This window comes from Falco cherrug, chromosome 4, assembly GCF_023634085.1.
Source record: "Falco cherrug isolate bFalChe1 chromosome 4, bFalChe1.pri, whole genome shotgun sequence".
Taxonomy (NCBI): Eukaryota; Metazoa; Chordata; class Aves; order Falconiformes; family Falconidae; genus Falco; species Falco cherrug.
In genome coordinates, this window is record NC_073700.1 from 27120288 (window position 1) to 27146697 (window position 26410).

At 46.7% G+C, this 26410-nt stretch overlaps 1 protein-coding gene across 2 annotated transcripts in view; it reads right to left on the reverse strand.

The window, feature by feature from the left end:
- The window catches only part of LMF1 (lipase maturation factor 1), a 206440-nt gene extending 181365 nt beyond the window's left edge, over nt 1–25075 (reverse strand). The window contains exons 1-2 of one of the 2 annotated variants that reach the window (XM_055710086.1): nt 24888–25075; nt 14331–14640 (exon numbers count right to left, since the gene is read on the reverse strand). In XM_055710086.1, the coding sequence (XP_055566061.1) occupies nt 14331–14640; nt 24888–25065 (488 nt within the window). In that variant the 5' untranslated portion in view covers nt 25066–25075. Of the gene's footprint in view, nt 1–14330; nt 14641–24887 lie in introns of those variants that run through there. The other variant, XM_027812420.2, reaches the window with a different exon arrangement.
- Nucleotides 25076–26410: the final 1335 nt, after the last annotated feature.

A 26410-nucleotide genomic window follows, 5' to 3' on the forward strand; every position in this document is an offset into this window, starting at 1 on the left:
CTCAAAGGTACTAAATGGTAAATTGCTGCTACCTGGAAATGCAAGAGCAGCAAACTCCCTCATTTCTGGGCAAATGAAGCTGTTATTTAGCACTTCAAGCAATTGGCCACCCTTCATTCAATAAAGATGCTAAAGCAGCACACCCAGAAGAGACAGCACAGTCCCAATCACAGCAGATACTGGGCTTCACAAAGAGCTGCTCCCCACCATCCCTCTGGCTTGAGAAACTCCTCTGAGCAAGCGATCTAAATGATAGCACAGCTTAAGCAGGTTCCGCTGCAAAATTACTCATTTATGGTTTCCAAAGCACGCTAAATACTTCCCAGGCAGAAGGCAACAACTGAACGTATTAAAAACATAAAGCTTAACGCGTACTTCTGCGCTGACAAAACCCACACTGTCAAAAAGCGAAGTTACTTCTCGGTGACAAACTATTCATTGGGGTTTTTTTCCCCCTTTTGAGCACAGAGAAGTCTGCCCCCATGCCGTCTGCCAGCTCAGGGCTGTGCACTAACGCTCATCCACCCTCAGCATCTCAGGAAAAGTGATACTCACTATATCATTTTCATGTGAATTTTTGCCACAATCTGGTGCATCATTTAACTTGCTTCTTTAACTGGTCTTACTGAAATTACCTTTAGCCTTAGCTACAATACAGTGATTTTCTCTAAGAGTATCAGTTCCAATTAGAAGTAAAACCCAAAGGTTAACAAGTTTTAAGACTCTGTTCTTCAACAGACAGCTTGTGTTTACTCCCATTATGGCTTCATTCACAAATTAGGGCTTTATTATTTGTATCTGCAGCATATTGTATTACACTAACAAAACAAACAAAAAAATCAGAACTCCAAAACAAAAAAATGCCCTAGGCTTTTAAAAGTTTTCAGAAAGATTTGCTCCTACTGAAAATGTGCTGAATAGGTGTGCAAATTTCATATTCATACACATGCAGTTCGAATAGTTCTAAAATCCATCAACCTAAAAAATATTTTACCACATATTTAACAACAATTTCATCCAGGGCTACTGACGTATAGAGACCAATAACTTTAAAATGCACAATAAGTTTTAACTTTCTTAATAAAAGTGGCTCTTTATAAAGATATCTGTCATTACGGGCAACCTAACTTTGCTATTCTCCACCACAGTTGTGGTGCAGTTAAACACAAACTTGTAGGAATTATTCTTATTTCTTGGCAGAAGTTAAGAACCCCCCGAGGTTCATTTAAAACACACACACACAGACACACACAAAATGAGGAATTAATAAAATATTGTATTCTTCTGAACCACATTAAGTCTTCTGACGTGTGTCTGTTGCTGATTACATCAATCTAGGCCCCATAACTTGTCATGTGATGACAGGCAAACACTTGTGAATTTATTTCTCTGAAGAAGCCTGCGATACAAATGCCAAGGAAACCAAACCAAATGGCCCACTCCAAATACATAAAAGCAGCAGGGCTTCTTGCAGGGATTTTTTTTTTTTTTTAATAGGTACAAACAGGCAGGTACCCAATTCCCGCAGACTTCAGGTTGACGTTTGGAACCCAATTACCATTTTCCTTTTCAAGGTCCTCTTCCTTGCTTATACAGAGTAAACAGAAGTGTTTGTAAATTTATTTTTTTTCCTACTGCCTGCCTTGGCACGTGAAACACTACCGACAGATAACGACAAGTAAAAACATGGATTTGATTCTGCAGGTTTAGGGGTTTTTGGCAAATTTCAACAGAATAACTTGATCTGCACATTGTCAAAACCAGAAATTTTGAAGATTCGAAGTATATTCCATTCAGATTTTCTAAATCAAATTAAAATGTGATGTCACTTCTGTTTTCTGGTTGAAGAAACAAAGTAATTAGCCGTGACTTGTCATCAGAGGCAAACTTCACATCACAGTCTTTACAAAGACTGTAAGTATCAGCTGGTAATCATAAACATCATCAGATACTTGCATTAAATTGTTTTCACCACATTGTCACACTGACTAATTCTAGCTCAAGTATATTCCTCGAAAGCAAAATTCGATAGCAAAACACAGTTTAAACTACATTAAATGACATCACTCCTGAAGAAAACACTTCCCGCTGTCAGTGCCTGTGGTGGAGGCGGCATGAAGCTGAGCTGGGGCTGAAGACACAGCTCTGCAAGAGCTCCCCACATCTCCGAACCGTGCGCGGGCACCACTCTGCAAACCAACAGGGAGCTTCCAAACCAACGCAGCAAAAAACACCGCCTCTTCTGTATAACAGCTTTTTTTTTCCTGTGTGCAAATGCAAAATGATTGCTTTTCCTCCTCCTTGAGCAAATAGAAACAGATTGGCCAGACTTGCCCAACAAATTCATATTCCTTCTCTGCTCACCTACCCCATAGCTACACAGATTATTTAATGCAACAGTTGTCTGGGACAGGGACTCCTCTTGTAAATCTGTAAAAACCAACAAAATTCTAAATAGTCTATTAAGAAATAGTACTAGAACATAGACAGGAACTGTTATCTTTACATCTATCGATGCTTACTAGGAAAATACATCTGTATTTATGATCTAAAAGGAGAAAAAAACCCAGTCCTACCCACCACTCACACCCCAGCAGTGCCAAACACCACAAGGCCCTTCTAACAAAACTGATTTCCACAAGCAGGGTAATTCCCTGCTTCACCCCTAATCTGCAGATGGTGTTAACAGCTCCTCTCACTGTTCTCCATGGAGAACATCCTCTATGGAAAGTGAACCCAGATGTCACCTTCCATCTCCATTATGAATCTCTCTCAATCTCCCAGCTGTGTAACTTAGGATGGGGGAAAAGGTATTTGGGTAGTACAGATACGTTTTCTATTCCCCATCAGGATGTGGCTCCAAAATCTGCTGTAACAAGGTTTCCACAGCAGCACCTCTCTGCAATGGAAACCAGGTAGAAGCTCTACGGTGAGGTATCCCTTCCCTGTGAAGGATGGAAATGTGACATTAACTGGTCTTCCCTCTGGTACCCAGCCGGGAAGCAGGGGACCACCTCCCCAGGAGAAGGTAGCAGCCTCAGACCAGAGCGCGCAATCAAATGGACACACAACTGGCAGAGCGAAGAGCTTCCTTCCAAAATTTCAGTAACAGGGAAAGCTGGATAAGCTGCCTGATGTAAATCCAGGCATGGTATGAGGGGAGAACAAAAGGGCTAAATCATGGAAGTACAGCAAACGTGGAAAATCCACCTGCCCCAAGACAGGTCTGACTGTGAGAATCACCGCTGACAGATACCTGTCTAAGCAGTAACAGACTCCACCTTCCTCTCCAGGTATTCAGCCCAGTGTTCCTCCGTGCGTACATTTAGAAGGCTTTTCCTTATGTCTAACCTGTGTTTTCCTTTCCACCACGTAAACCAACAGCTCCTTGTCCTAGCCACGCGGAGACAGCAAATACAGAGAACAGCTAGTTTCCACCCTCTCTTCTGCTTTCACGCACCTGAAGATCTTCGTCTCCTTTCCCTGCTTTCCTTTCTCTCAATTAATCAAATTCAGCTCCTTCAGCTTTTCACTACCACTTTCTTCCCCACCACCGATGCTTGTGCATCTTCTCTGCCTGGCATGGGGCTGTAGCCACTTCCAGTGCAACGTGACAAAGACACAAGATGCTGGCTGACACCTCCCCAGCTCCAAGAGGTGGAAAACCTCATTCACTGCTGCCTTGCACACGACGGTCCTAAAAGTTACTGGTTTACGTGCCTCAAAGCTTGATATGTTGTGGCTCACCAAACAACTAAATTAAAGCTGTGAACATTTAGGACAAACAAACATCTTTCCAACGTGTATATATATGTACAGTACCTGGCACCTGGGGATCTATTTCCTCCACACACTGCTTCAAAACAAAGCAGCCAGTTGGCAAACATCACTTGCAAGAGACCAAGAGTCCATCAAAATGAGATGACAGAATTAGTCTAGTGCACCATTAATTTCAGAACATCATTAACGTAAAAGCGTGGGGGTAAGAAACATTTTTGACAGCTGGTTTCAGTTGCTGCCAAGCCTTTAGTATTGCACAGCGGTTGTGGGGGGAGGAAATAAGCTAGAATGGTAGTAAATGAAACCACTCGTCTGGTTTCTGGATTCACTTTATTGTGGTCACAGATCTCTAAAAACTGGGATTCTGTGCTCTGTAATTACAACATCCACAATTTAAATGGAAGGAGCAGGGATAACAAAACAAAAAAAGTGTGCTTGAGGATAAGGCTTACTCCACAGTTTGCACATGGTGCTGGGAAAGGTGCCTGAGCAGAGCTGGAGCCAAGCAGTGGACAAGGAATGGGACGGCCGCCCTCCTGGAGCAACGCCGGGCGCTCACACCCATGTCTCGTCCTGCACAGCCGCAACGCGGTCGGGCACCGCACCATGGCTCTGCCCGCAGCCGAGCAAGCGGCAGCTCCCAGGCAGCAAGCCATCGAAGCACCACTTTATTTTCCTCTTGCAAGGCAGGGAACCAAGCTTGGTTAAAAGACCAAATTTGAATCACCCAGCTAAGCCCCAGCACTCACCAACTGTTCTGTCCATGCTCATTTCCAAAGCTAAAAATCATTGCAAACCCTGGCTTATGCAACTGCAGAATTCGCAAAACTCAAGTGAAGTCTGCTTTGGTGAAATCCTTCCAGTGCCAAAACCAGATGGTGAAATGGCAGCCTCAGTAACCCTGCTCTGAGCTGCTCCTTAAGCTGGCTGCTGAGAACGGCAGCAGCAGCAGGGAGGCGACGGCAGCAGCACCGCAGCTCCCCTGCCCCGCTTTGCCCCACCGCAGCCCAGCAGGAGCCGCGCCAGGCTGCCCGACCTGCTGCAACCGCCGCATTTCCCTCGGAGAAACAAACTTGAAAAGCATGCACACTGCAAGTGGAAACAGACACTGATGAAAATAAAGGGGTCAGCATCAGCTTGGAGACATTCAAGCTCTAGAACAAGAGGTCAGTCCCACTACAGCATTTCGGCAGGCGGGCACGCACAGCAAGGCAGCCCAAAACGAGTACTGCGATCCTGCTTTTTCAGGACCAGCAGCAGAAAGGTTTTCTATTTCTGCTGCCAGCATGCTGGCAGGTAAAATTCCAGGAAAATGGCACTGCAGTAATTCCATTCTTGATTTATTTTTTTTAAATACATTAATTGCATGAATTAATCTCTCTCCAAAGGCTGGCTCCCCACTGCCAACCACTTTGCAGACTCAGTGCGATTCTCCATGAAATGAAGAGGTCTGCAGCAAGGCTGCGGGTTTCAGTGAGAGCACAATCACTTCCTCTCCCCTAAGTGCATAAAGACATGAGTTACCCTAATGCAAGTTTCCACGTACTTTCTACCCCAGACCCTTTGCCCAAGAGAGCCCGCTTATTTTTGCAGTCACTTGCCCCCCCTTCTCCAGCTGCTGTTCACCCAGACAGACCTGGAACATTTCTCCAGTAACACGGCTCAGCCCTGCAAACAACTCTGGTTGTGCAGTAAGCCCAGCCCGGAGATGAGCCGGCACATCACTGCTAGCAAACACTGTTCTCAAGAATAAATTTTGGGATTAAGACCCTTAGGGAAGTTAGTAAACACAGATCCCACTACGGCTTGGACCCTTCCCTAAGCCCTGATTGCTTTTCAGCTCTACCAATCACTGTATTAACGTTCTTTCCAACCACAGCTGCTTGAGAAGTTAGACGAGTACAATAACATGAACATGTGCTGGACCAGACTGGGTGCATGAAGCTATTTGGCAAGTTACAGTTTAAAAACAAACAAAACAAAAAAATCATGAAAAAGCCATTATTCTTTCTTTTCCTAAATCTTTCAGCTGTGGAATCAATACCCAAGTCTACATGCTGGCTACAGCTGGCAATTAGATGTGCCAGATAATAAGCAATTAAAAAAATATTTGTCTTTGTCTCTGGCAAAGCCCTGTGGTACATCAGTCACTGCGTAGCCACGGCACCAACCACATCATCTTCTGATAATTACTTTGCTCTTATTTGCTTATTGGCTGTGATCTGCAGAAATGATTGGAAGGTAGAGACTGTTTGTGCTCAGGAAAAGGTGTGGTGTTCCTCATCTGTATACACAGCTCCCTGTGCAACAGCTTCACCCATATCCCATTCCAGTTGCCACTGACGTTTTAACATGGTGTTCCCGTGAAACCAAATTAGGGGAAGCAGGAAGGAGGTGAAAGAATATCGCTACGTGCCTTCTGCTGTGCTATCAAAGCATTATGCTCTACGACGTTAGGTCATTTTGTCAGGCTTTCTGCAAAGTAGCAGACACACCCCAATGCCTTTCTGTGCTTTCCTGATACTATGTACAGGTACCAGTCCCGATATTTAGACAGAATCGATTACTGGGATTAATGTGATAAAAGGTTATGAACCAGGAGTCAGAGGGCAATTCCACAGTGCATATTTAACAGTCGGAACATGTGCTGGGGCAGGAGGAGTGCTGGCCAGCAATGCGATGGTCATGGGAGCAGCAGCCAGCATCCCAACACCCACTGCGGTATGGACGTAACGCTACAGCCCCTGCACACACCTTAAGGGGACCCTCGGCACAATGCTGGTTTCTACTGTAGACAAAGACATCACCTCTCCTACATATGGTGAATTAATTTTTATAGGCCTCTGGATATCTTACAGCAGATTAAAAACAAAAAAAATCCTCCAAAGATGCTACTGTTAAGTAAGGCAAAGCCAGTAATTACAGTAAGTCAAAACAATACATGCAAGCAGCCAATGTAGAACATTTAAACTCCTCTTTAACTTCCCTCTTTTAAAACTTATTTACGTTTCTACAAGCATTCACATTATTCAGATGACACTAATCTCAGCGGCATTACTTGCTACAGAATCAATAGCCCCAGCAGTAACGCTGCCATCTCTGTGCTGCAGCTGCTCGAGAAACCCCCGCACACCATTTTACCAAAGCCCCTTCTCCTGTTTTTCGTATCGCGTTTCAATGGCAAGTTAGACTTGCCGTGGGTCAGTTCTTCTCCAGGAATGTATTCACAGAAGCAGGCAACAACCAGAGCCGGGGCATCCTGAGACACCACTGAAGCATCCCTTGGCAGCCCTTACAGCTTTTGGGAGCTCTTCTTCTACCACCAGCTCACACAGATCTTCTGAAACGTACAACATAGCTGGACCTGGCTTCTTCAGTCAGGTTCATCTCTGCCTGCCTTTTCAGACCTCTCCACGCTTACAGTCTAATGCACGTTTTTTGGAGCAGATGGGGCAGGAGCACACTCAAGGCTCCCTGCGCATCCTACAAGAAACTGTGTTCTTTGCTTCTATTTGCCCCTTTAAAAAAATCAGCCTAAATTAATGGCATACCACCCACTGACACCTGTATTTAACTCAACTGCCTCAACCAAGACAAATAACCTCACACTGCAGAGCACATTTACAGGTCTCGGGGGCTAGGGAAGGCCAGCCAGCTACGGCATCACCCTCCTCCTTCCCAGCCATGCCAGGCGAGTAGGTGGCATGGGGCTGGCCCCTCTCAAGGACTGCTGCTAAACCAAAAGCCAGCCTAGGGCAGGGAAGGGAAACCTTACACATGCTGCAGGGGGAAATGCTAAATTATTCATTTCTGACATCAGCGATGATTAAATTTTAATCTCTCAAACAAAAATATGGTTCTCATTAGCCTCATTAGTTCCCAGTTGTACTGCAAGGCAACAGTGTCACATGGTATTAATCTTTGTTTTCATTAATATGTCATATCAACTGCTCACGGCTGCTCACAGCATTCTTTGAAACCGATATGCTCTCTCTCTTCTATGCAAGTAGGAAGTGCCAAAAAGCAGCTTCCTCGACAGGAAGGATGACCCCCTGAGATCCTTCAACTTTTGGTTTACGTTTCTAGAGATAATCTTTTCTTTCTGGGGAAAGAGGGAGGGCAGTTCAGAGTAAAAGGGATGCAAGGCTGCAATCCACAATAACAAAGAAATTCCTGAGGTTTATTGCCAAGGCCAGGGCCAGATAAAGGAATAAGATATTCTAAGTTTTCTTGTTGTTGTTGTCATTGGGATATTTTGGAGAGCTAGAAAAATAAAGCCAGGTTGCAAAAAGGGTTCTCAGTAAGTGGGTTATTTGCAAAGCCCCTAGCAAACTTCAAGTGACTCCAATTTAGCATATGCATCAAGTTAATGCAATTCATCTAGAAGTCTAGATATTATTTTTTAAAATACACAAAATTGTACACTGGATTCAGGCACAGCATTAATTTTTGCTTGTGCTTCAAACTTTAATATCTGTAAAGCTGATATCAATTAAGTCTTACAATCCCTCAGCACAAGGTTGTATCACTTCCAGACAGGCAGATAAAGCAAGATACAGACTGACGGAAAGACCTTGCCAAGGTCACACAGTTAAGCCCAACACATCCATTCCTGCCCACACCATGAGGTCTCTCAGAACTTCCCAAGCAAACCAAGCATACTGATGAAACCCCAGGCACACAAGTTCCTATTGCCTACATGCACAGCTCCTGGTCTTTCAGAGCTTGCTTGGAGGCAGTCAAAAAGGTCTTACTGAATTAGCCATGCTACTTAATAAAACATGCGTTAGCTCAAATGCACCCGTGTGGATACATTAATTCACCCTTGATCTGTCTCTGGTCTGCTGGAAGCTCAAAGGGTGATTCTTCCATCTGTATGTTGTGCGTCAGACTAGGGCTCTCCTCGTCATAAAATGACTCTCTCTGGAAGTGCTGTGCCCTCGTCATAAGAGGGTCACAAACCAGTACACTTGAAAATGGGAATGATGTTTTGCCAAATCTAGCCACAATTCACACACTGGCTGTTTTACAAGCTGGCATAAGAAACTGAGAAGAGATCTGTCTCTAACCTTTACCAAATAGGATGACACTGGACAAAACCCCCAGTGCTTTAGACTGAAAAATCAAAGCTGTAGAATATAAAAGGAAAGAAAGTAGGGAAGAAGTCCATTTAATGGCTACTAATGCCCTCCTGGAGAGTGAAAACACAGCCCTGAGCATCTGATCAGCCCTTCAGCATTTAACGGACTTCAGCCTGAACCAGTCACCAGTTCATTCACTAGCACACAGAAGACTGTGATTAAAGTCCTGCATAGGTCAAATAGTTTTTAATAAGACATATAAGGCACAAAACCTCCATGACATACAAGTCTTTCTTCCTTCTCTGTTGTAAATGATCTTCTGAGGACAATAATGTAATTGCAATCAAATTAAATGCCTCAGAGACATGCTTTCAGGCCCTGCAGCATACCTGTCCCTCCAATAAGACCTTAATACTAAAGTTAAAAGCTATTAATAATGTTCAATCAGCTAAATATGAAAAACCACCAAGCATTTGGGGCCAGAAAGACAGAAGTACATCCTCCCCTCTGTGTTCTAGAAAAGCACTGCAGCATCTCCAACTTTTTGGAAACCACCTGGGCACACAGGCTTCGAAGGGCACACAAGCACAGCCCAGACGGCACTCGCCCCCAGTCCCCGGGGCTGTACGGTGGTAAAGTACTGTTCAGTTTCATATGCCTTGCAGGAAAAAAAGGTGTGCTGCTTAGTCTTATTTTACCCTAAATACCTGTTAGCAGTAGCCCCACCAACGTTTTCCACAAGGGAAGAACACACTGAAAAGAACGTTGTAGCCACTTCATGCTATAACATTTTATTTATTGGCTTGTTTAACCTACTCCCTTGAGCTCCTGTAACTCTACCAGAATCTTAGCCATGACAGAAAAAAAGGCAATAGGATTTAAAAAAACCACAATTCCAGCTTTTGTATCAAGCGCCTTACAAACTGTACTCTCTAACAGTGGGCAATATGCTTTGTAAAATGAAACAACATAATAACCAAGGGAAAGGAAGAGTTTTCAGTTGACATTTGAAAATGCCAGGGGGGGTGGTTCAGTGAGGAAACAACAGAAGAAGAAACAGGAGATCAGTGGCAGAGTAGTTTAAAAGTTTGTTTATATAAGAAAATGTAATAGCTCTCCGGAGACACCTTACTGTGGGATAAAAGTGATTTTATTCCAGAATTACAAATTCACTTTAGAAGTGCATTAGTTATTCTGGTACAAAAATGATTTAACTTCTGCCGGAATGCCTCTCCCGGAGAGCTTGTCCTAACAAAGGGCCCCTACTGCCGATGGTCCATTGCTGCAGACGTACAGCCCAGCAGAAACCATAGGGAATAAAACCACAAATGGAGGTTTCATGAGGTCACCTGCAACAAGTATTTTTACTTTTAAACAAAGGGGCAGCTTTCCCCATTCTTATTTAAATGCATGACAATCCATTATATTAATATTCAGAAGGGAGGAAGTGGGGAGGAAGGCAAGGCCATTTGTGTGGGACCTGTGGAGCTGCGCTGTTCTTCCAATGACCGAGCCTAGACAAGCAGGATTTGCAGTCTGCAAAATGGATGCTGAAGTATGAGGAACTCCCACAAAATCTTTTTAAGCATCTTTAGCTTCATTAAATAGCTTTCATTATACTCAAGTTGGGACTACCTTTTACTATTTCACTGAAATCAGCCATAGCCTGCAAAAATTACAAGAAAAATCAAGGTTAAAAGTTAATGTCATGATTAAGTGTTCACCCAGCCAACGGGCGAGACGTTAAACATTCTTTTGCACTGGCATATTTTTAGATTCTTGACAGTCTCCTACTTCAAGAGAAAAAGTTCAAAATGGCAGAGGAGGGATGGAAATCCAGTATTTTCAGACAGACACACTGAGCTTTTGATGCAAGTGTGGCACAATAATATGCGTGCCCCATGACCAAGAGAACGTGTCCAGGTTTGGTCTGAGCAGACCCTGAGTACCACAACTCTTTTGGGAACAGAGTGCTCAGAATTACAAAAGCTCCCTGGTACATTCCGCTTTCAAATTCAACAAAGGCAACCTTGGCACCGCATTTCACAGGTACCAAAATCAAGATGTTTTTCTCTGAAAGCTAGCCTAGTTCTGAGAACCACCAAAGTGCATCTTATTTCAGACAGCTCACCTGCTCTTTGGCAGAGCCAAGAGGAACTGGCAAAGTCAAGAATTCGGGGCCAGGACAACATCCTGGCCCCAGTTCTCAGGATTTTAGGTTACCGAAGTAATCCCTTATCCCGCAAAATCCATTACAAACAGCTCACATCAGCCTGTTCCAGGAGCAGCTTTCTTAAGGGTTGTAACACCCTCAAAGACCTTCAGCTGGTCCCTTGCCGAGCTGTCACAGCAGGCTCAGCTGTCCCCAGGCACAGTGTGGAGTGTCCCCTAGCTCACAGGTGGAGGCTGGCAGTACCAGGGCAGGCAGGCGACATGTCCTGCCCTTCAAAGGAGACAGTTTGCTCTTCTAAAGCTTCCTCTGACTCTGAGCCCTAGCCAGCTGGACAGCAGTTGAAAGACTCGCTCCTTCAGCAGCACCCACTATCTGGAGTCTCCAGCCCAAAACAAATAGAAACATTTAAAATTAAAATAGAAAAAGAAAAGGCGATAAAAGGAATAAATTGTTCCTCAGTGGCCTAAAGAAGAGAGCTCTATTCCTCCTTATCACTCCGTATCTTCCTCAAACTGGCTTCCCAGGCAACTACTGCAAAGGATTTTGCTGGATCGGGTCAGGCCGTGGGTCCGTGCCCGGCCCAGCCGTGCCAGCTCGCAGGAGTCTGTGCCTGCCGGCTGAAGAGGAGCTTTGAGAAAGGCTGTACAGTAACGACAAAACAATGCAGCCACAGGAGGAATTTCTTCCTCATTTCAGATGCCTTTTTGCTGAGCTATCTTGGTAACTCTGATGAGTGATGCCTGACAACACTGTCCTTTCCCCCTTTATAAGATCATCTGTGGTCTTCAACAGATGCTTTGGAGAAGAATCAGAACTCATCCAAACCTCTCAATCTGCCCAAATCTGAGAGTAAGACAAAGTTAACGGACCATCTAACCCCACCTACAAACCAGCATGTAAAGGGAGCTTTAAAGCCAGCCTTAGTTTTAAGGACAATGCTGCCACCCATCCACCCACCATCAACAGCAGAATTCATGAGACTTCTGGTACTCTCAGCTCATCCCTCGTACCACCACCATTCCCTGAAGGATGGTGAGAAATGAGTTAATCCCCTCCCTTGCTTTTTCCCTGTTTACTTGCAGTGTCACACTGTACGCACATTGAATGTCACACTGTATGCACAATAATAATACGGTATGACCACCCAGTGACCCATTTCAGAGGATCTAATGAAAAATGCAGCCACAGCTGAATGAACTGTACTGCTGGGTTGCTTTGATTCTCTTCCCCCACCCCTTTACAAGAAGGACCTAATTTCCTGTTTAATATATTTGATGCCACAATGGAGGAGAAATGAAGTTGAGGCAACGCCTCCTATCCCCCCCTCTTTTCTCTTACCCCTTCTGCAGAAGAACCTGACCCATTCCTTTGGTGTGTTATTGCTGTGTACCAGGAGTCACCTGTCTGTGCCAGAGTAAATTTTAAACTACTAGCAGAGTAGGAAAAAACACAGCCTTATCTCAAATATCAAGAGTCAATTCCTTTCAACCACAGCATCCACAAAAGGCAAACTCTGGGCTCTGCTTGCATTCCTGCTGGCCAGCTCATTGCCTTCAGAGCTGCAAAGAGACCCAACACTTGGCCGTGAGCTTCTAACCCTGCTCAGGAAGAGGCGTTTGGACATGGTCTGCTGGACACTGGTGGTGGCTCGGTGCAGCCGTGGAAGAAGGCTCCCCTCCCTCTACCTGACCCTTTGCTTCTCCCTTGAAGACTTGAAAGATGACAGAACAGCCACTCAGAGCTCAACGGGCACAACCGGATTTCTTCTGGCAAAACCTCAAGAGTTCTGCAGACCGTCACCCCTCCAGCACCAGCAGAGAAGACATCACACCTCTGCCTTCAGTCTGTCCGTACCAGGAAAAGCAACTGAGAGCAGAGGACCAGCACAGAACATGACACAGAGAACACATTTCCAGCTAGCCCTCTTTAAAATCAAAACTGTAACAACATTGTAGTACCACTATAGCACCAGCACACTGAGCACTCCAGAGTGCCCCCTGGGCACTAACGAAGACAGTCTGCCATGCTAATGTCTTGGTACACTACTCCAGGAGCAAGCCAGATCAAACCTTCAGCCCCAAGAGTCACTGCAGGTCCAGCTTCCAGCTACAAAACCTCCGGAGCTTGAGGGGGAGGTTGTTAGGGTTCCATCCCACCCACCCCCTGCCCCAAAGAGAAACACAAACAGAAGGAAGTCCAGGAACACATCCAGATTTTGCTGCTACAATGACACAAGCTCCTGTATCTCTGGAAGTGAGAGCAGGACTATGCTTGAATTCTTGCCCTGTAACATAAAACATCTAGAAAAATAGATGAGCGATTTTGGAATAACTTGGGAACTGGCAATGGAAAACTATCCACCAAGTTATTTTTAAAATTTTGTGGCTTTGTTTCATAGCCTTAAGTTCATGCTGAGTTAAGAACTCAGAGAATAGAGCTTTTCAGAAAACTAAAGCTGTTATCCTTCACCCACTTACATACCATCTGGAGTAGGATAGGAATGAATGGGACTGGACAAGATGCAAGTCTGCCCAAGTGCATGCAAATCCTTAAAATTAAATTCACTGAGCCCATCTATGGGGAAGCTGTCCTTGTCATGTGTCGTAGAGCCAGAAGATTTGGGAAGAACATCCCAGTGACACAGCTTATCATGTTCATAGCTTGGGCACCTCTTCATGGTATAGCCTTTTACCTCCCCAAAGTTACCACACCATCTCAGCTACAGGGAAGAGAGGTACTTGAAGAGGTGAACTAATGAAATTTGGGGTTCTAAGGGCCCATCCTCTTTTAGCCAATGTGTTTGGGGCCCTAACACGTGTGAGGACCACCTAAAGCCTTTCCTTTTGCATCACAGCTTTTCCCTGCAGCAAGGCAATATGCAGTCGCTACTTTTCCTTTATTTTTTCCCCACCGGTTTCATGTACTTATCTTGAGTGTTTCAGCTCTCTTCTGGATAGAACTGAAAATTGAGAAACTATCTCAAAGGTAATTATTAGGGGGATTCCCTTGCGACAGCCATGAGGGAAAGTACTCCACAGCAGGGACCGTGTGTAGCATGGCATGTTATGCAGCCAATTTGCCTCTCAGAGAGGACAAAAGAAATCAGGGCAGATATACCAGGTAAAAGAGAGAGCTGGGGCATGCCCATACTTCATTTCTGCCAAATGCTTTCCTTCTCACATTCTTACATCGTTCCTTACCAGAGTACCAACCTCAAATGGTGACAGAAAGTCAATGTGTACAATGAACAGCAAGAGATTACAGAGAAAAACAAAATAGGGAGATTGTTAACCTACCAGATCTGTCCAACATTGACCAACGAGAGGTAGAGAACCCACAGGGCAGACATGAGGACCATGTTTGCGCATCCAGTTATCAATACAAAGGCTGAAGTTGCCAGGCCAAAGAGGGAGAGGTAGTCCAAGGTGCTGTCCATGTCTGACCAATCCAGAAACCAGATGATTGTTGGCGCATAGCTCAGAGCATCCAGGTTTATCTTCCCTTTGAAATACTTTTTGACATTCTGCAGGTACAGTTTAGAAGGGAGCAGCCCCTTCTCCCCTATTAGCTGCTTGTTTTGATGATACGCCACCAGGAATGCCACAACTAGAGGAAAACAAGGAGAGGGGAAACAGTATTAGAAATCATCCAGGCAGAAGTTACGTATTTTGAGTTCAGAGTTACAGAAGTATATTCATGCCTCAGAAAGGAATTTATTCACAAGCCCTCATCTTCATTAAAATACAACACAGTCATTTCTATTAACCATGATGCAGAAGGCAGAGGAATTCTATAAATACGGTCTCTGCCTTCACACCAGGAAATGGCACAGAGTCTGTTTTAAGATAATTTTCTCCTCAACAGCTGTAAGGGACATGCCACTTGCTTCAGGCACACTCAACAATGCACTTCTGGGAAAAGCTCCCTGTAACAGAGAGCCCTGACCCAATGCTGAAACAGAAGGCGCAGCCCAGCTCTGCCAGACTCTGCGTGACCCTAGGTTAGTCACATCAGCTATTCATCTCCTAATGCAGATGAGGAAAACAGCTTAATTGCACTGCGGAGCACGAGGGAAAGTAACACATTAATTTCAAGGCTTTCGGACAGAATATCCTTTCTACAAAAAGCATTTGGAAAGGGGACACCGGGAAGCCCTCAGCTCCCGCACAGATACCGTGGAGCATGGCTGAAGCAGCCAGAAGAGCACATACAACTGCCTTCAGCTCTGCAGCAGCAAAGACACAGTTGTACTTTCTGACCCTTGGTATTTCAGTTTCACAAAACATTTTGCAGTGTCAATAGACTACAGCTCCAGCATGGATTTTGTTATTGATGGTGATTTACAATGTCTGCTGCTCCCAGTATAAATAACCCACACAGACTGACAGCAAACTGTGCCTGCAAGGTTACGCTTTGGCTTCATTTTCACATAAACACTATCTGTGCGTCTATCAAGCACTGGAAGTTTATCCATATATTGAAAACACTTAATATTTCAAAATATTGATAACAAGACAGCTAACTCACACACTATTAAAGAGGCATTCAAAGGACACCTGAATTCTTTTGGCAGCGTGATGGTTAACTGTTATCCACTGCAACTGCAAAAGACAGCAGTTATGCTATGAGTTGGCCTTCTGGATCCTCTCACATCCTGGTATGTTGGAAATATAAAGTCTTAATATTTTCCTGTCCTCTAAATTGCTACTTTTTATATGTCACTATAGCTCTCTCATTTATAGTGTCTATGCTCTTACACTGGACAATCTTAGAACAGCCAGATGCTTTTTTTAACAGCACATAAGCAATTTAATTACAGATTACAGACCTAGAATTTGATGTTCTACAGAGAAAGTTGGTCAGTTTCTAGGGATTATCTCATATTTTAGGAATCTCCTCCAGTTACCAGTTTGCAGTTTGTAACTGCAGTAATCTCCTTTTCTCAGAAAAAAAAAAATTATGAAGGCCAACATTTCCTGATTAGGCTCCATCCCTTTTGCTCCCAGCAGCTAACTTACCCATCTTTCAAACATTATCCAAACACCAGCCACGTCACACACAGCAACACCAGAGGTCTTGCAAAAGGCCAGTTTGTTTCCCCCCAGTCCTCCCTGGTTAATGATCAAATCTGTTTCCTTCCTTATCTGAATACTGTCATTCTGCAAACAAGAATTCTGGTGTTCATCTGGTTGGTGTCTCTCACTGGGAATGCTGGTGGAAAGTCTGTGTGAAACTATACCCCAGTTCAGGCCCGGATTCCCATTTCTTTGAAGTTTGACTAGCAATCAAATGTCTGCAGCCCCAGGGAATAGAAATAAATGTCCCATTCCCCCCAGACACATACAAAGGTCTCCAGTGGATTTCAGTTAATCCACTTAACACTTACTCCATCTCTTTGCACACGCTGTGTATTTTGCTCTTATTTGAAAAACCACTAAACCTCACAATCCAACGCGAATCGGAGGTCACTGGGAGGGGTTCCCATTGATTTCAACAGACCCTGAATCACAGCACTAACACAATAAAGTTGGGGGTTTAATTGGCTGCATCTCTTCCCATTTGTCTTTTGTACAGCGAAGGATTTTACAAACTAATAAAAGACATGCAGAATATTTACTCAGTTATGGATGGGGGAGGGAGGGGACAAGAGAAAAACTGATCACAACACTAAAGAATCAGTTTTGGACCGCAAATTAAGTGTTTTATATTTTAGAGTAGTCATATTTTTCTACCAACGCTCGGATCAGCACAACTGTGTAATCAGAAAGCCTGACACGTGAAACTGGCAGAAATATAATGCTTGGGAGCCTCAGACAACTTAATATCTTCATTTTTGGTTTAAAAAAACCCAAAAAACAAAAAGCAACTCTGCCTTAAAACTCCATGGCTTGATTTCCCTTGATTAGCACTGCAATTTGCTGCACAGTTTTCCAAAAGTGCTAATCAAATTCACCTCTAAATGCTATAGAAATTGCTGCCCCAACCCGTAACTGCTAAGCAGGTTTTTTTTTTCTAAAAAAATCTAAATTAGACCCCTGCACAGTATGCAAGATAAACAAGGAAAGGGTAAATTAGGAGAAACAAACTATAGCAATTGCAGAAAAGTACACATTGTATGTACAAAATACTGCACAGCCTTTTTAAGTCTGAAAGCAGCAAGGACTGCATTATAGGCTGGCATGAACTGAACATCTAAAGATTTCCCAGTTTGGGCTCCAAAGTGGTTTTCTCCCGGAACATCAATCTCTCACAAGACGCTGCACTGCTGATATTTCACCCATTACCATTTCACAACTAAATCCCACCGGCAACAGCCCTGCTTTATGAAGAACTCATCTAACCCAAAGAAATCCTGACCGTTTCACCTAGGTTTGGATCCAGCACCCTCTCAGGCCATGGGGGCCAGTCCAAGCGCTGGTGATCGCTCACTCACACTGGGCAGCCTTCCCGAGATGTGCTGCTCCATCCTGGACCCAGCTCCCCCTCCTGGACACTGCCCAAGCTGAGCTGCCGTCTCCACCACGCCATGCTCCCTCTCCACTCACCTCCAGCATCTTTTGGAGCACCTTTGAAGGGCACATCCCTAAGGCAGCACCCACTTCTCAGGCCCCCCCCACCAAATCATCCAGATCTACCCTCCCAAGGCACCAGCTAAGCCTTCAGGAAGCTTCACCCTGTAGGCAGCAGTTCCTGTGTTACCAGCAACTAAAGACAGATTCTGCAAAGGATTTCAGCAACACAGGAGATGCACAGATCCAGGGGAAAAAAAGGGAAGTTATTTATCAGCTTGTCATTGCTTCCTCTCCCTGAACCCCTCTCAAGAAACGGTATCCTTAAATTGACTGTAACACAGACCCTGCTCCCTCCTCCACAAACCTTCCCTTTGACCTTTGCTTAGTTTGATGGGGGGAGACGTTTTTGCCCCCCAAAGCCTGTGTTTTTCTTCTTCTTCCTTAACCCCTATTCTGAAACCTGGCTCCCTTTGGCCTTGTATTTGGGGTTTTTCCACTCTACATCTTCCCACTCCCTCCAGGTAAACATGGTCAAACAAGTTTGCTTCCACCTCGGGCACTGGCTGGCATGCTCGCTGCACTGCCAGAGCATGGGGCAAGGTTAACAGCTCCTCTTGTTTGTCCTGTACCTTCCTCCTGGCAAGATAGTGGCAAAGCAGTTCCATTACATGAACCAGTTAGTAAGTCAGCCTATGCTGGGGGGAGCCAACCTACACAGCATGCTTCATTCAACCATGCCACGGGGCCCAAGGCAGGGATGGAGTCTGCCCAAGCAACGGCACTGCATCTGCCTTAGCCTCTCCAAATGCTTCTGTAAAGCTGTGCCCTTGGGTGTCTGCAAGGCTCATGCCAGCCCAGAGATGCTCCTATCTCTGGCAGAAAAGAGAGAAGGGTCCTACCCACAGGGATGCTGAAATGGCAAAAGAGAGTCTGAGTGGGCAGCCACTGGGCACTGCTGTTAGCCAGGCAAGTGGGCAGCGTCTCTGCCATCAACTGAGCTGCACGACTCTACATCCTGCTCAGAAGTTGCCTTCCTCCTCAGCAAACCTGACTCTGGGATTTGCAAACTTTGGGCAATGCATTCATCAGCATCTCCTGTCAGTTCAGGATTTATTTTTCCACCAAGAACAGCAAACACTTGCATTCCTGCGCACCAAGCAACTTGCCCCCACCAGCTCCTGAGTTACCTCCAGCTCAGGCACGCACTGCACTGAGGAGTCCACAGCAGATTCCCCCAGGATGGAGTGAGATGATGCAGGGCCTGATCCGGAGTCACCCTCTCCTTCCAGCCCCCTTAAGCAGGCCAGACCCCACAGAGTGACTCTCACTTTCTGGTACCAACTTACCAAATGAGAACATAACTGAGAAAGGCACTTTTTCAGAGTTCAGAATATGCTTTGCTGAGCAGGACGCAGAAGCCGATGTTTGCCTGCAGCTATCCTTTCCAGCATTGCAGATGGAATGATGTGAGGCCACAGCTGGGCTCCTAACCCTGGGACATGCCCTGCAGCTCCCTGCACAGCTCTGCACACCTCCAAGTCTCCAGACCCAGCATAAAACCCCATCACTCTGTCCGTCACCCCTGCGACTGCCTGGACTTTTTTGAAGTTCTTCTTGAATTTGGGTGTTTTCAGCCCCTGCCAGTCTCCCCTGCTCCACCTGAAGCACTCTGCCATTCTTCAGACTATTTGCTCCTTTGTGGATTGAAAAAACTGAGCCTCCTGTGACTCTGGTGCTCCCTCCCACTCAGGAGGCAGACGGAGCCTTTGACAGCTCACATGGGAGCATGCTCCTCTACCTGCTGCGAGCTGATCTTTACATAAGTAAGACATGTAAATTGTCATCAACTGCTAATAGACCTTCACTACTTATTCTCACCTCAGAAGGTGCTTTACTGTACTTTTCCATTAACTTCCCCCCCCTCCACCTTCTTCCCCTCCCAGCCGCCTCTCTCCTCCCAAACTGAACGCGTTCCTTGTTCAAACCCACATGCTACCAATAAACACAACCCAAGCGTGCAACACAAGAGTCACCCATCTGAAATTATTTGGTCTATCCATATTGCCCTGTCACCCCAGTTCCTTTCCCTTGGTCCAGGCTCAGCCTGTCATGGTAGGAGAATGAGAGAATCCCATTCTTCATGCTCTGTAAAGATTTAAAGACGTGAAATCCAAAACTTTCCGGTCATATGGCTTTCTCTCTCCCCCCATTAAAAGAAGTCTTAACTTTTACTTAAAGCCCAAACCACAAGAAGAAATGAACCAAGAGCAAAGAGCTTTGCATGAAAACCAAACTACATTTTGCACACACACAAAAATTCTGCCTGGAGCTATATATCAAGTGCACCTTTGACCCAACACGGCGTTCAAAAAGGCCCTATGTTGGATGCTGGCAAGCTGAGGCTGTACTACTGAAAAGAAGAAGGGGGAGAATATTCATGGTATTTTCATTATTATCAGAGAAATGAATCAACTAAGTTTTCAATTGATAAATTCCCCTGCAAAGTTTTGCAACACAGAAGAAACAACACCATAGCACTGAGCAAAGAGCCAAGGTGAAACCAAGCACCCCCTTTTCATCGTGCAACCTTACAGCCACAAATAAACACACAACAAAGCAGTCTGTTCTTACCACTTTTTTGTTTTACTGCCATCCACAGCAAAGCTCAAGACTTTAGGGTTGTTGCTTTGGGGGCTTTTTAAGTGCTTATCTCCCCATTGCCTCTTTGTTTGAAATAACATGAAAGCAAATAGAAAGGCTGGGCTGTGGCACTGCTGAAAAGCTTCCCTGTAGGACCCAGGTTGTTCAAAAGCACACCAGTGGGCAGTTCAGCCTGCAGCTGGAGGATGACCTGAGATCCCTCTGCTCTGGACATGCAGCAAACTGGGAGATAAGATTCCTCCTCGGTTCTTTTACCATTTCCCTTAAACTATCACTGCTTGCTATGAACTTATCTTCCCACAGTGAAAGTGCTTTGTTCGGGACCAAACGCAGTTCTGTCTCACATGGCTCTTTCGTGCAGAGTTAACCGGAGGGCACGTAGCTTACTAAGAGGACACAGTGCTAAAGTACTGCTGTTGCTGTACAGCCTTGCTAACAAGCACTGCGCTGAAATAAAACCTTTCAGTGCAGAAAAAGCATCAGAAGATGTACTATAATCCTGACTAGGCAAGCTGAAAGCTACCAGGAGCCTTCTAATGTAACTGAGGAAAAAGAAAGGGGAAAGCAGGGGAGATGGCAGAGAGAAAGAGAGGAGGAAGGACACCAGGGAGAGGCAGGAACCTACAGGAAGCCAACCCCCCCCCCCCCCAAGAAGGCTTTAGATTTCAGAATTAGGAAGAAGTAGCATGAACCTCCCGTAGCTCTAGCTCTGGGAAAGAAAATACTACTACTATTAAACAATACATAAGGAGAAGGAAGATAAACTGGATTTAAATAATAGCTTTTATTTCAAAGCACTCTACAGAGCCTGGCTGAAATTTGGAAGGGTGGTATCTAATTACTTAAACTTTTACATCTGGAATCTGATGATAGTAATCATCTGAAAAGGACACTTAACTATGATTTAGAAGGAGGGTGAAGGGAGCAAATAAAGCACATTTGCTGTCAAGAGCTTTGGGACCAGCTATCTACCTGTAACACCGCTTCCAACAAGACCTTCTGCGTTGACAAAATGTTAATCCCTGCCATAAAGAACAAATACACAGCGCCAGACCAGGACTGAAAACCTTCATATCTCAAAACTGCAGTTCTCCAAACCTTCCTGCCCCTTGAATTATTGTGTTAGAGACTGCAGGGAGCCACTGAGGTACAGGCTGAAATGGTGGAAGCCTGTGAGACAAGTCTCTTCAAGTGGCACACCAGTAGCTTATGATAATGCCTCCACAGAAACAGAGAGAGGGGTGTGGGCAGCAGAGCACAGAATAAGACCTGCACGAGTGTTCCCTTCCTCAGTGTTCAGGGTTGGATCCTGTGTTACTTCACACTACCCTCCTCTAGAAGGGTTTTACCACTTGGTCTGCTCACACTTACTTGGTCAAGCAGAGAATGAGGTCCCAGATCCAAAAATATCTCTGAGGGCTGTCGCTTATAAGAACATAGGCGTCACAGAATCTACAAGTGCACAGTGCTAGCTACTATTAAAACCCAAATTGCGCAGACAGGTGTTTCATTTACCTGAGTGCTCAGCTGGGAGGGCCCCACTGGCACAGCCCTGCTGCAAAGAGCAAACCTCACTGAGTATTTTCAGTTGGCACTTTCCCCTTCCCTCCCATTCCTGCCAGCAGCTGGTGGGTTTGGTCACTGACCTCCACAAATCATCCCACCCTTTCCCACCTTCGCATCTCTAACCTGCCTCTCAGACAACAGCTGCTTTGCCAGGGACTTCCCAGGCTCTGGCTGCTTCTGGAAACCCCCTTCAAAAAACAGAACAGGAGAGCTGTTACAACCAAAGGGGGTGGGGGGGAAGGCAGGGCACACAGGACACTTCACACCTGCCTTGCTCTGCCTGTTGTCCTTCTGCCCGAGAAGATCCAAAGGGAAAGCATCTCCCCAGCTCACCTCAGGCAATGAAACAGTCACTCAAGTGGAGCAGGGGGCAGGAAGGAGGTGACAGGGCCCCAGATCATGCTTAGTGATTCTGCCCCCCACCTCAGCATCACTGTACACCCTAAACCCATGCTTCTCTCCACCCCATCCATAGGGTCCGTTACTCTCCCACCCCTCCCTTTCCACCCAGGAGGGAGAACAAGCTCTCAGCTCACACAGCTGCACTAACAGGCAGGAGCTACAATCACCAGGGTGTGACTGCTTCCCTGATACTTTCACACAAGATCCCCCCGCAAAGGATCTGTTGCTTAATATGGCAGGAATGAAAGGGTTACATTTAAAAGGGTGAAATGAAAGAAGAGGGAAAAACATCCCACAACTGAAGAATGTCAATCTGTCACAACTGCATCAACCATTTCCTCAGCAAGTCTGAGACTCGGCGTGTGCAGAATCGCCGTGTCTGGGAAAAAAATAATCTGTCAGAGTAAATGGTTCCATCTTCAGAAAAGAGCTTGGAAGAGCAGCTTGGCACATAGGCTTTAAACTGTTCTCTGCTGTTTCTGAACCCAGACTCTCAGAATAGATCAAAAGGCAACCACCTTCCTTCAAGAGCATCCCATCCCAACAGCCGTGTCATGGTTTTGCAGCCTTTGACAGGGGAATCTGCCTGTTCACAACCTCTCCATCTCAGACACACCAATCAGTTTCCACCCCACAAATGCTTGGGCTGCAGCCTGCACAGCATCTCCCCTGAGCTCAGATCAGAACTGGAGCCCTGACACCGCTGCAAGTGGTAGCCCGAAGCTGGAATTTGACCTGTCTCAAACCTGGCCCAGGTTTCTGGCTTTGGGTTGTTTGGCTGTTACTCAAGGGCAGAAATCACTGTCACCTGACTGCAACCAAGCAGAAGGTGCACAACGAGCAGGTAAACTTTTCCTCTCTTGCACCTCTTCCATTACAAAGGACAGAACCATCCTCCTACCCTGTTCCTTCCAGCTCTGGTACCCAAAAGCCTTCCTCTGAGGCTGCCTCTCTCAAAAAGGTTTCCTCACTCTGGACTGCAGCAGCTTTTCAAGGTCTTCTCCCCGCTTCTGTCACATCCATGTATTCTCATTCCACTCTCCTATCTGGAAGGGTGCAGAGTCCAGTTCTCCCTCTTTTCTGTCATCCTGCTTTCACTCACCAACCTGCAATCTCAGCTTCATCCTCTGGCTTATGCATCCTCATTCTCCCTTTCTCCCTGCAGCCTGTAGGTTTCAATCATGTCCATGCTGTAACTCACCTGACCCCAATCAGACACTTGCTCCTCACCTCCTACTGCTCTCATCATCTCCAATCAGATCTCCCACTCACCTGAAGGTCCCATACATTATATGCTGGACTCACTCTTTGCCCTCCTCTGCCTCATCACCCCCTTCCCAACTCCTAACCCTCCAGACACTGCCTGCTCCCTTCCCATGGAACACACTACCACCCTACAGAACAGCATTTGGTCCCAGACATGGCATATTTATAACCCCAAATCCACGATCAGAAAGCAGCGGCCTCCACCGAACACACAGCAGAGAACGCTAATCAGTTTTTCATAAGGAAACTGCAAACCGAGCTACGGGAAACTCAGCAGTCTGGATTTACACACGGGGGAATATCAGAATCGCTTTCATTTTGACTGAAAGAGTCATAACCCCGCATTTCACCGAGAGCTGAAACCAAACTAGAAACAGAGCACGTGTCAAACACATACAAAACTACAGCTTCTGCATGGTTTTGATGCAAAATAATCTAAGCAGGCTGGCAGCCTACAAATTCTAACGATTTTGTGGACAAATCTGGGGCAAGTTTAGAATTTGTAACATAGCGTGTTACATGTCAGTTTAGGTTTCACTGTGAATATTTTTGAAGTGGAGCACCAGTGGGCTCCGAGCACGGCTCGCAGTGGCACTTGCCAAAGCGGGAACCAAACGAGCACAGCCAAGGTTGGGAACTAGTTTCCCCATCACCCGTCTTAAGGTCATGGCGATTCTAGGGCCCAACTGGTAGTGTTGGCACACAAGGATGTCATCTCCCAGGTGAAGCTGAAGACCTGCTTCTGCGTAAGACAGTGAGCTCCTCTGGGGCACAGTTAGCTCAGTCTACTTGGATGAAAAAGGCTGGCCAGCCCTGCCGACAGGCACCAGCCTCCTGGTGGGAGCAAACTCCCCATCCAGCTCCACCACCGTGGAAGCTCCACCACCACCACCCCCAAATCCATCAGCCACAGGGTCCCCGTCCCACCAGCACAGAGAGAGCTGGAAACACGAGGCTCTTCCCATTTCACATCCCAGCTGTCCCCTCGAGCTCTGCATCCGCAAACACGTACCCCAACACCCAAGTTATGCGGCACTTTGGGAAAAGGTGCCAGGGCTCCTCCGCGCAACTGCTGCGCCCCTGCAGGATGGGGCCCGGCACCCTGCGGCCCACCAGCCCCCAAACACAAACCCACCGCCGAGCAGCTGAGGCGGCCACGGGCCCCCTGTCCCCCCACGGCGGGGCCTCGCACCACCGCCACGCACCCCCCCGGAGGGCGAGCGCCGGGGGTCCCCCCTTCCCCGCGGCAGGGGTCCCGCCTGGGGTCCTGAGGATGGGCAGCGTGAGGCCGTGAGGGATGGGGCAGCCCCTGGGCTTCTCAGGGCTCTGCGTGGGGACGAGCCCGGCGGCCCCCGATGGCCCCCAGCAGCCCGGGGCTCCGCCGGGCCGGGCCCCCCCGCTCCCCGGGCAGCGCAAAGAGGTGCGGGGCAGCGCCCGGAGACTCACAGTAAAGCAGGGCTATGGATCTCAGCAGCACGATGCGGGTCAGCCAGAAGGTACCCGGCGGCGGCGGCAGCCCGGCCCCGCTGCCCGCCGGCCTCGCCACAGCCCGCTCCGGGGTCTCGGGGGCGCCGCCGCCCGCCGCCGCCCGCCTCTGCCTCAGCGCCGCGCTGGGCGCCGCCATGTCGGGTCCCGCAGCGAGCATGCGTGCGGCCGGCCCGCCCCCCGCGGCTGCCCCGGCCCGGCCCGGCAGGGCGGGTGGGTGCCGGCCGCGCTGAGGGGCCAGCGGCGGCCGCCGGGGGGGCCGGGGCGCGCGGGCTGTGGAGGAATGGCGTTTGCAGGCCTCGGGCCTAACGTGCGACCCTTGAAAAACGGCGAGAAGAGGCGGAATTTAAATAAAAATCGATTAAAAAGCAAACGGAAGGAGTTGGCTGCGGAGCCCTGCGCCCCTCTCCCGCCCCAGGAGGGTTCCTGCGGCCTGGCTGCAGCCCCCACAGCACTCCATCCCTCAGGGAAAACTTTAGCTTAAATTCCTCAGACTCCCACCATTTGCTGCTTCTGGTGTTGCCATGATTTCTGCTTCACGCAGACTAGCCATCCCACGACTGGCTCCACATTGAGTCCATAAACACTGGTTTTTTGAAAAACCACCTCAATAAAGCGGGCTCGGCGGCCACCGAAGAGTTTAGACGTGCGCCGTATATCCTGCTTAAGTAAACAGCACCTTGCTAAAGCGTTCTGCGCTCTCTGAGAAAGTATCTGTTATCAGGTGTAACATTATTCAACGCTTTTATGACTGCAAAGCGCTCCCTTCTAAATGCCTCTTTTGTTTTCCAGTTTCCCATCACTGCTACTCGCATTGTTCTCCTTGGAAAAAAACCCTACATAATGGTGCATTATCTAGGGAAAGAAAAATAAGCTATTTGTTAAAAGCCTCTGGTATACTGCAGTTTCGCTATCCCTTCGAATTAGCCCCGAGGTTTGGCTAGATAAAGTTAAATAGATGTAAGCGAATGGTTTCTTTTGTGGGGTCTTTATGAAATTTTTATAGTCAATTCCACATGAAATGGAAATATCTGTAAAACAAACTGGATAGTTGAGGAAATTACTGAGGGAAAACGGAGGGGTTAGGCTGAAGAATTAGCAAACAAACCAAAAAAAAAGGAATAATTGGAGCTGGGAAGGGAACGCGGAACCGGGTTGGTTTTCGTCACTGAAGGTCGCTCTGAGATCTGCCCGACGCCCAGGCTGGGACGGTGGCAGAACCAACACCAAACTCAGCCGACCCGAGCTCGGCCGACGTCATGTGTTAGTAGCACCTTTCAACAATACGAGCTGCAAAGTTTTAAGTTAAATTAAAGCCATCAAATGACAGAAAAAATGCTGTTACTCTAAAGGACTGATCCAACTCCATAAAAGGCAATGGGAGCATTTCCTTCAGCTTTACTGGAAGATGGTTCAAGCTGTAAAGCAAAATGTGTGATAAAGCAGCAGATTAGAGCATCAAATGAGCTCCTCTCTGCTCTGAG